This window comes from Pyrus communis, chromosome 16, assembly GCF_041283825.1.
Source record: "Pyrus communis isolate YQ-2024b chromosome 16, ASM4128382v1, whole genome shotgun sequence".
In the NCBI taxonomy this organism is placed as follows: Eukaryota; Viridiplantae; Streptophyta; class Magnoliopsida; order Rosales; family Rosaceae; genus Pyrus; species Pyrus communis.
In genome coordinates this window covers 16,907,642-16,918,430 of record NC_142580.1, presented here as the reverse complement: position 1 = coordinate 16,918,430, position 10,789 = coordinate 16,907,642, and the positions used below count along the sequence as shown (strand labels likewise).

The following is a 10,789-nucleotide window of genomic DNA, read 5'->3' as shown; positions in this document are numbered from 1 at the left end:
ATATCAAATCCGAGTCATGATTGATGATGATACGGTTATTGCTAAACAAATCCCAAATTAATTAAGCAAATTGGGTCTAGTAATTCATGATTTGGTAAGATGATGATGAGGAAGAAAGTTGAAGGAAAAGGTGATTGTGTTGGTTAATCACTTGATGTGATCATGTGGTGTGTTGGGGAGAGCACATGGAAACAGTAACGAGTGCCGGCAGAGAAACAAAAGCAAAAGTAAAAGATAGCTTCCATTGCCATTGCACTTGCCAAAAGTAAAAGAAGAAAAAAAAGGTGAAATTAAGTAACAAAAGTAAGAAAACACGACTGCACTTGCTATTTCCTTTCATAACTCAAAGTTTGACACTCATATCACACTATTGCTTGCTTGCTTGTAAGACTCCGGACAAAAGAAAACCCACAAAATCATTCATATCCCTGTAAAAACCCAAATGTATGCAGAGAGGTATAAAAAAGACTCACACTGATGGGAGGAGGAAGATTGACACACAAATGGTAGTTAGAATACCAAGGGATCAAACAGACCGAGACCACAAGGGCAACGAAGAAAAATAAATGAACAACGCTTCTGTACCTGCTCCTAAAAATGGCGTTGTATTTTTCACTTGAAGCAGACCGAGGTTGACCAATAACACAGGGACAATCTGGGGAGGGAGGGAGGGAGGGAGAGTGGATTGGACGATATGATGACATGTGTAAATAATGTACACTTGCCAAATTTTTGAAAAATGCAAAAGATTGGGGTAGAAAACAATGGAATATGTGGATGGAAATTGAGTAGTACTATATAATTTTGGTAAACTGGAAATATGAGATACTAGCAGGGGTGGCCTCTGCGGCATGGAAGTGCACCGGAACCTGAAGTTATGGATCCAACCATGGCAGATGACTTGGCTCCCAAGCTTGAGGCTCTGGCGTAGCTTCCGGAAGCTCCAGCTCCAGATGGAGTGAAGTAGGCACCATTGAGCAGCAGATCTCCTTCTGATCTCCAGTTCCAGTTCTTCCATTCAGTGGTAGCCGTCTCAACCCTCTTGGTAACCTTTACAATGTAATTCATCATCCCAATGAGCGGTTATTATGGTGGTAAACATGAACTAATTGAAACGTAAATATTATTAGTACTGCAATAAATACCTCCTTTGCAAAAGGGTTGGTTGGAGCAGCATATCTGTTGCCTTGGCTGTTGATGGTGGGATTTCCACTTCCACCAATGGCATACATTTCCCAGTGAGTGTAGTCGTTGTTCACGACATGGAAATACCCGTGCCTGCACCTGCATTATCACAGTTCATGTCTTATGAGCATCGACACTAAATGCATCGTACAACAACTTGGTATTTTCATATCTGCTGTCAACAAACCAAACCAACATTGACGAATTAACTACCTACCTAGGCATTCTTTGGATAAGTCCCTCTCCAAAGTGGTTGTAAGCAATTGTGACTTGCATTTGCTTGTCTCTGGTGTAGCTATCACTGTGGCCCAGCAGCATCACCTGATTTTGATCAATGTCAATATTACAACAAAAAGAATTCACATGGAAGTAAATAGTCGATTCAGAAGCATTTAAACTTCACCTCATTGTGGTGGGTCATGTGGTTGTTGGAAATGGTAATTGCAGTTGAGCCCATGACAGCATCAACTAGACCGTCAGCGCAGTTGGAGAGGGAATTGTGATCAACCCAAATATGGCTTGACCCGAAGATGGAGACAGCATCGCCATCAGCCATTGTCCGCCACCCAAAGTGAGTAGGCGAGCTCCTCACCAAAGCATTTCCTGTGGGCTTGCAGTCGTGGATGTGGAGGCCGTGAATGATAATATTTGTAACATATTGGATTGTGATGCATCCTCCGTTAGCAATGTGAACATTGACTCCACGTCCATCAATGGTCTTGAAGCTGTTCATGATGAGCTCCTGCTTCAACTGTATCACCATGTCTCGCTTGAACACAATCCAGAGAGGCTCGTTCTGGATGACAGCATGGCGGAGAGTGCCAGCCCTGGGGTTAACGGGGTCATCATCATTAGGGTCGGTGACAACATAGAAGCGTCCATCGCGACCACCAATGGCATTCCTGCCAAAACCAATGCCACAGTCTGCAAGGCGCTTGCGGTTTTTGTGCCAGTTGGGATCACATCGCCAGCAGTCATCGACTGGATTGCCAGTTCCACAGGAGAAGTAGCCCAGCTTCCTCCTCTCAGTGCTGTTTCGGATACTCCTGCAATATCAACAGTGTTTCTACTGTCAACATTATAATCAAACATGGTTTAAGAAATAATTAAAGTGAAATACTCATTAGCACTGAGATTAATCTATTGGAGGCAATTTCTGCCTACTTTCTTTCTTGTTTCGTCCTCTACTGTATTTGACCAAATCCTGAGCACTCGAACGAAAGGGAAAAAACCAGTATTTTGTCCATTTGCGAGGAGGACAATTTGGTCTTTATCTCATCAGTGTAACGGATAGAAAAACTCCCCTATGATTTTTGTCCAGAAACAGAGTTCCTCTGGCAGCACATGGGTAAAAAGTAAAACCTATCACATTGGTAAAAAGTTTTACCATATAAACTGAGAGAGACCGTAAGATCAATAATTACCAAAACTATTACAACCAAAGATTGCCTGCCTCCACGGTAACAGTTAAAAAGCCTAATTTGCAATTCTAAGCAAGGGAAATGTTAAGGAGACTCAAAGTGGAACTCTCTATGGATTCTCGATCACCTCATGTTTTTGGCATAATTCCCTGGTCAATATTATAAAACATTGTTTCAAAAACATGAAGTGGCGGAGAGTTCGACTTTCAGAGAGTCTTCTTACCACTTTTCTTCTATGTAAATGTAATAGCCTATAGCCAACGGGTGGTGCCTAAACCTATCAAATTCATGAGGAAGAGAGAGAGGGCATAAAGGCTTGGGTGGCCTAATTTGAAGAAGTACGAACGGATCTCACCAGATTTGATTGGCATGAAAGAAAGGGAAAGTATATTCCAATGCAAATTGGCAAATGGGTCACTGAATTCTAATAACTTGAGGCATTTTTGAAAGTTAGAAACTGGGTTAAATGTAAATTGGCAATTGGGTGAGTCAGTTTGGTTAGGTCCAAATTTCATAAGAGCACTATTAAGAGCTAGCTACCATGCCTCACCCAGCCCCTGAACTACCCCACCAACCATCCCTCAATGCACTCAAATTTCTACTATTCAACCCAAAAGTAAATAAAAATTATGTTTTTCTTATCCTAGATTACCCCATGTGCATTTCCACAGTCAAACATGATCATACGTTAGAGAGAGAGAGAGAGAGAGAGAGAGAGAGAGAGAGAGAGAGAGGTAAATAGCTAAAGTTACCCACATGTCAACCATGGAAGCAATCTCTTCTGGGTCTTCAACTGCATGCTTGTTGAATCCTTGGTCATCTTCAGCCACTCTGCAAAAAAAAAAGGAAAAACCCAAAACATTCACTTTCACCCATAAAACCGTTGGATTAGCGTCAATCGGAATATATTTGGCCAATGGGAGAGCGACACGTTTCGGTCGCGGAGATCAAAAGTAAAGGACAAACGACTGAGGAAAGCAGGATTTACAGCGAGTGTGTGTGTGCGAGTGCAGAGCTCGGGGCCACCGATACTTTCGAGTAAAAACCATTAATGGGCGTTTTGGTCGGCGAGTGGTGCATATGTGGAATTATGGATACTGGACGAGGGTAATTCGGGAATTTGAAAAAGGGTGGGAGTCCCAGCTCCTGGGCCACAACATGACGGAATAAACGGCTGAGATCTTTGGATCCAGATCTTGACGGTTGAAATTTTTTATTTTACTGGTTTAGTGTAAGAACAAAACATCATCCACCGGCCCAAAATAACTGAACCGACAGGGCGACGGTTGAGATCCATCCACGTGGACAAGGACGAAGAAGAAAAAGGAATTAAGGTTTTAGTTGGGTACGCACCTGGCTGCCATTGACGAGTCGCTCGAGCTCTGCAACTTGTCTGTTCCTCCATTCCTGCACATTAACAAATTTACCAGAATAAACATACAGATAAACAAATTTGTAGGAAACTGAAGTACGAAATGTAACCAAACACCCCCCAATATGTACGGACAACTCCAAGACCTCTCTCGCTCACTAAGTCTGAGCTCTTCCTATGCTTCAATGGAGTCGTCTACAACTCACCCCCCTCCCTCCCACCCCTCAAAGTTATAGAATCTTCAGATTCTTGGTCCGTACTACAGTTTCTACTCAAAAAACAAAGAATGTAGGTCCAATTTTCCAGTCAGATACCCCCCCCATTGCCCACTTTCTCTCACTAAAGTTCACAGGAAATGTAGAGAGAGAGAGAGAAAGAGAAAGAGAGAGAGAGAAAGGAAGAGGAAGAAGAAGAAGAAGAAGAAGTGAACCTGTTGCGAGAGATCTCAGACACTGCAGCAGCAGCGAAGCAGAACATGAGAAGCACCGTCACGAACGCACCGACCCATTTCTTCTTACTATTAAACACCGCCATTGCTATTGCAATCCCTCTCTCTCCCTCTAAAACTCTCTCTCTCTCTCTCTCTCTAACTCTGTGTTTCTGTAAGGAGGAGGGAATGTGGGAGCAGAGAGAAATTAAAGACACGCACACACAAAAGAATGTAGAGAGAGAGAGCAGAGCAAAACAAGTAGAGTCAGAGAATGGGGAGCTTCCACAAACAATCACTCTCTTTATATAGACACCCCACTTTCTACAATGCACACCCACCCCCTCCTTCCTCCCTTCTAACGCCGTTTACAGTTAACTAACAAACAAACACCAAACACCAATTTTCACTGTTTGTTTCTTTTCGCTCCCCTGGATTAGGTTCTCTCTAACCCAACAACCAAACAACCCCGACCTCCTGCATTAACTGCCCCACCCCTCCATACTCCCTAGTACTGTCCGTCTTTGTTTTACTGCCAGGGATTTTCACTTTTCACTGCGTTTTACTGCGCTGCTCCAACCAACTTTTAACAGCACTTCTCCGGCTCAACGCTTTTTCTTGCCACGTCGGACGAGGCCGTTACGGGAGAGAGAAAGGTCGAGTACGGACGGGGGTCACGGGGACAGACGTCACGGTAATCTGCTGGTTTTGCGCTACGGATTAAGCTATTTCTTTTTATTACTTTTTTTCTATAACTTTTTAATTATTTTTTAATAATGGCGTGTTTGGGTCCATATGTAATTTGAGGCGCCAATCACGGCCTTAAGAGCTTTCCTTTGACTGCCCCTCTGGGTTTCGACTTTCAAGTGGTTTAGAGGGAGGGACGTTTTTGCTTACAGCTTGTGTACACAACACTTTGCTGTGGAATTTAAGGGATCGTTTGGTGGCAGTTTTCTTTTTCTTTTTTTTTCTTTTTTTAATTTCTAAATTTTTATATAATTAAGTCTGGAATTTTATTAGATTTCAGTCTCTTTTTTTTTTTTTTTTTAAGTATATTGATATTTTTAAACTAAGAGAAGGAGTAGTTTGGCATAATGTGCAATCTAATTTGTTATATAATTAAGTCTGGAATTTTATTAGATTTCAGTCTCTTTTTTTTTTTTTTTAAGTATATTGATATTTTTAAACTAAGAGAATGAGTAGTTTGGCATAATGTGCAATTTAATTTGGTATCAAATTCGTCATCCACAAGATTCAAACCTAAGATTTTTCACTTCCAAATAAGAGGAATACCATCAGATCGTAGTACTAAGTGACCAGTCTGTTGTTAATATTGAATGGGACTAATATAGCTTATTGTGACATTAGGGAATGTGTTTGTTTTTTGTACAAGCGATTTTATGGAAGAAGATATTGTTCTAGGCTTCTAGCCAACTTGGTTAATCTCATATTTGCAACATTAGGCAATAAATAACAAAGAAATTGTGTGCATGTTTATACACCATGTTAATATGAAAGCAATGAATTTACAAGTTTACAAATTCACAATTGGCATCTTATATATATATATATATATATATATATATTCTCATGCTTTTTTTGGGATTTAACTAAAACAATCTAATTCCAGGCCCTGGTTATTGAAATGATAACATCAACGACATAATGGTCAAATATCGACGATATAGCGATAAAATATTGATGACATGCTAAATACTGGTCATTTCAACAGTTAGACTTTGATTTTAGATCATTTCGGGCAAAATGTTTTTTTTTTTTTTTTGGGTGGTAAAGGTAGTGGGGTTGAGATATGATTAAGGCTTTCACATGTAATGCAAAAACTCTGGAGTTGGTTTCATATTTGTTTTGGTAGGAGGACAAGAATTGAAGCCATCCATTTCACCTACAAATAATGCAAAAAAAAAAAAAATAAATAAATAAAAAATAGCGTTGAAATTTAATGCACGAGAAATTGTCACCAAAACTGTGAAACTTTTTGGTACCACAATTAATTATCTATCCGGATCCCATCCATAATTTTCACCTTAAATTCTGAGGCAATTGTTTTAATCTTTTGTCACATCCCGACCCGGGCTCCACCACATTCCGGACTCGACTCCGCCGTAACACGATATTGTCCGCTTTGGACCCCAACCACGGTCTCACGGTTTTGTTTCTGGGAACTTACACGAGAACTTCTCAATAGGTCACCCATCCTGAGATTGCTCTCGCACAAACTCGCTTAACTTCGGAGTTCCGATAAACTCTGAAGCCAGTGAACTCCTAAAAGGCCTCATGCTATATGGAGGTGGGCATGTACATATAAGGCATAGAGGATCCTCTCCCCTGGACAATGTGGGGCCTAACAATCCACCCTCACTTGCATCACATGGCATAGTGGCTCCGATAAACTCTGAAGCCAGTGAACTCCTAAAAGGCCTCGTGGCAGTGAACTCCTAAAATGCATCATGCTATATGAAGATGGGCATGTACATATAAGGCATAGAGGATTCTCTCCCCTGGGCAATGTGGGGCCTAACAATCCACCCTCACTCGCATCATATGACATAGTGGCTCTGATACCAAATTATCACATCAAGACCCAGGCTCCACCACATCCCAGGCTCTACTCTGCTATAGCACAATATTGTCCGCTTTGGACCCCGACCACGCCCTCACGGTTTTGTTTCTGGGAGCTCACACAAGAACTTCCCAGTGGGTCACCCATCCTAGGATTACTCTCACGCGAACTCGCTTAACTTTGGAGTTCTGATGAACTCCAACGCCATTAATCTCCCAAAAGGCCTCGTGCTATATGGAGGTGGGCATCTACATATAAGGCATAGAGGATCCTCTCTCCTAGGCAATGTGGGATCTAACATCCTCTCTTTGAAGCAAGCATTTTTTTTTTTATCAAACGATGTTATCTACACTAAAGGGGAGAGGGTGGGCTTAGCCTCATAATGGGTTAGTAATAATATAGTTCAAATTCTCCTTTGACGAGAATCGAACATAAGACCTCTCGCTTATAAGTGAAGAGAAATATTACTAGATCATAGTAATATTGAGTAGAAAATCCAAGACTTAACCTAAACCTAATCTTAACCTTACTCATAACCCATTACCAAGGCCAACCCTGAGAGTTTGGGGGCCGTAGGCAAGCCTTCCAATTGGGGCCCTATAGTGTACTGACGCCTGATGCTTTATACATTAATATGTAGAAAAAAATTTACTAAATACATGAAAAGAAAAATATATTTCTATATCAAATATTATTAAAAATTAATATAAAAAAAATACACAAACACTATTTAAATATTACCTTTGAAAGGCCAAATATAAAAATAAAAAATTCTTTTTAGATTAGGTTTCCTAATTGTATTTGGATGTTTGTTGGGAGTCTTCTGGGCTATTGCATGGACTTTTTAGTTACATAATTAACAAATATATATATGAAAGAGCTGCTTTGAGTTTCAAACAAGGGACAAGAAGCAACCACTACGGCTGTTCCACAACGTCAGCATGCTTTCGGTGTCATCTATCTTACTTTGATAGTATTTATAATACAAATAGATATATCAAAAAAAATTTGGGCCCAAAAAAATCGAGGGCCTAGACGGTCATCTTACCTGGCTACCCTTAGGGTTGACCCTGCCCATTACTCCACCCTCCGTCACGACCACCTGTGCCATGCAATATTATGTCATTTTTTTTCTTTTGAAATGAATCCTAAGAATATCATTTTAATTAACAGGAAAAAAGTATTGAGATTCGAATTTAAAATTTTATTGCTAAAATAAAATACCACTAAATGAAGAGCTAGTTGAAGAACTTTCCACAAGCACATGACCAATGAGCAAACACAGAGACTTGTTGGTTTAATCTAAAGTTTTACAAATAAATCTCCAAACCCTCTTCAACAACGTAATCTTGAATTCTTGGTACAATTTTTTTTTGGTAATTATATTGTCAACATATGGATCATGCATATGTAAATTTGTTCAAACTGAAATGTGACATCCCACATCGCCCAGGGGAGTGATCCTTAAATGTATATTCCCATCTCTACCTAGCACGAGGCCTTTCGGGAGCTCACTGGCTTCGGGTTCCGTAGGAACTCCGAAGTTAAGCGAGAAGGGGGCTAGAGCAATCCCATGATGGGTGACCCACTGGGAAGTTGCTCGTGAGTTCCCAAAAACAAAACCGTGAGGGAATGATAAGCCCAAAGCGGACAATATCGTGCTACGGTGGTGGAGCGGGCCCAGGAAGTGATCCGTCCTGGGCCGGGATGTGACAATTTGGTATCAGAGCCTAACCCTAGCCACGTGTGTGCCGACGAGGACGTCGGGCCCCTAAGGGGGGTGGATTGTGATATTCCACATCGTCCAGGGGAGTGATCCTTAAATGTATATTCTCATCCCTACCTAGCACGAGGCCTTTCGGGAGCTCACTGGCTTCGAGTTCCGTAGGAACTCCGAAGTTAAGCGAGAAGGGGGCTTGAGCAATCCCATGATGGGTGACCCACTGGGAAGTTGCTCGTGAGTTCCCAAAAACAAAACCGTGAGGGAATGGTAAGCCCAAAGCGGACAATATCATGCTACGGTGGTGGAGCGGGCCCGGGAAGTGATTCGCCCTGGACCGGGATATGACAGAAATATATTTGACCGAACAAAAGGAAAAAAGAACTTAGGGATATATGGCCTGAGTACTTATTATCACAAAGCAGAAGCAATATCTTAATGCATGTTAGATAGGTTTTTTTAAATTTTTTTTTAAACTGCTGATCTTAAAGTATCGATTCGTATTTGATTAGAATCATTTTATTATTTGAAAATAATAAACTACGTTTATGACGTGTCTTTTGTATCCATAATCTATATATACATAGATACAGTTGCTTGCTAGTTCATAAGTGACGTGATGATCGAATTAGGGTATGTATTTTGCTTGGTTCACAAGAAACAATTAAGTATCTTACAGTTGAAAAAAAAATGTGGATTTTTTTAAAGGAAAACTAACAAAAAAATCCTTAAAAACTTTCGTTTTAATGAAAAATGATAAATAAATGTGTAAGTGAATAGTACTAGGAAAGGTAAAAATGTCATTTTCGTTAAAAGTGAACAGTACCGGGAGTATTTCGTTAAAACTCCATTTTTTTAATGGGTCCCATTCATAACAAGGAGACAATAGATTTTTAGTGTGTCCGGAGCATGGGACGGGATACCACATGCATTTATACAATTGGAGGGATACTAAAAAACAAAAAAAAAACTTTCTTCTAATTGTATAATAATATGTGAAGTTCTATCACGTGTTTAGCTGACACATTGAAAAATATCTCCAATGAGACATTAAAGTAAAATGACACAAAAAAGCATTGTTCTAAAAATCCTAGCCTAGTGTCGTCTAGCCCTCGGCGGCTGGCCACTGCCGCAATTAATGTCTAGGCATTTGAAAATTAAGAAATGGCACCTAGACCTGCTGAGGCGCCCTCCTAGACTGCATAGGCACCCGTCTAGCCCGCTCAGACCCGCTTAGGTTGTGACACAGTTAGACAGAAAATAGATAACTTTCATTTTGCATTTTATTTTTTTAATAAATTGTAGTACACATTATATGTTTGTTCTCCATGTTTTCATTATGTTCCAATACTTCACAATACATGTGTCATTCTATTTTGTAGTTTATGATGAAATTACATATATTTTAAGTATAAACATACACTTATTTACATTAAATATAATGGATTTAGTTAAATCCGCCTAGTCTGCCTAGGCGCCCATCTAGACCCCGCCTAGCTGCCTAGGCGTTAGGTCCCAACTCGCTACCCGACTAGCGCCTAACGTCTTTTAGAACCTTGCAAAAAAGTGATCTAAAGTCTATATTGGGTTTTTACTCAGTTAACGACAACTACCCTTATTACTTGCACACATATGTTCTAATCACAACTTACCCATAAAAGATTGGAGAGAAATGTTAAGGAGACTCTCTCAAGTGTACTCTTTATGAATTTTCTATTACCTCACAATTTAACGTGAATTCTCATATCAATATTATACATATTGTGTTGAAAACATGAAATGATAGAAAGTTTATAAAAACTCTCACTTTTTAGAGAGTCCTTAATATTTCTCAAGATTGGAATGTAGATGTCGAGTCGACCAGAACTGGCTACGTATTTTACAGTTTTACCTTCACCACAATTGAATGTATTACTAAGTTGAAATGGTAAAAAAGATATGAACAAGTTCGAAAAGATCGAATGGAATAAAAAAAGCATAAAAAGGAAAAAGAATTAAAGTTAGCGGGTAAGCGGGAACACAAACTTGAATGTTGTTGGACCCAAGAAAATGGGCGAAAGTTTATATTTTCCTTTTCACACCA

At 40.1% G+C, this 10,789-nt stretch overlaps 1 protein-coding gene across 1 annotated transcript; it reads right to left on the bottom strand.

The window, feature by feature from the left end:
- Positions 1-304: 304 nt before the first annotated feature.
- On the bottom strand, positions 305-4,964 carry LOC137730867 (putative pectate lyase 8). Its single transcript, XM_068469859.2, has 7 exons — positions 4,409-4,964; positions 3,960-4,013; positions 3,363-3,437; positions 1,589-2,231; positions 1,403-1,506; positions 1,146-1,284; positions 305-1,050 (listed from the first exon to the last, which is right to left on the bottom strand). The coding sequence occupies exons 1-7, from the start codon at positions 4,510-4,512 to the stop codon at positions 829-831; spliced, it is 1,341 nt and encodes a 446-aa protein (XP_068325960.2). The 5' UTR covers positions 4,513-4,964; the 3' UTR covers positions 305-828.
- Positions 4,965-10,789: the final 5,825 nt, after the last annotated feature.

Excerpts from the sequence above, each read along its gene's own strand:
- LOC137730867 (XM_068469859.2), bottom strand. The coding sequence starts at position 4,512 with ATGGCGGTGTTTAATAGTAAGAAGAAATGGGTCGGTGCGTTCGTGACG. Across the intron at positions 3,438-3,959 it reads GACTCGTCAATGGCAGCCAG|AGTGGCTGAAGATGACCAAG; the intron begins GTGCGTACCCAA and ends TTTTTTTTGCAG. Across the intron at positions 1,507-1,588 it reads ACATGACCCACCACAATGAG|GTGATGCTGCTGGGCCACAG; the intron begins GTGAAGTTTAAA and ends GATCAAAATCAG.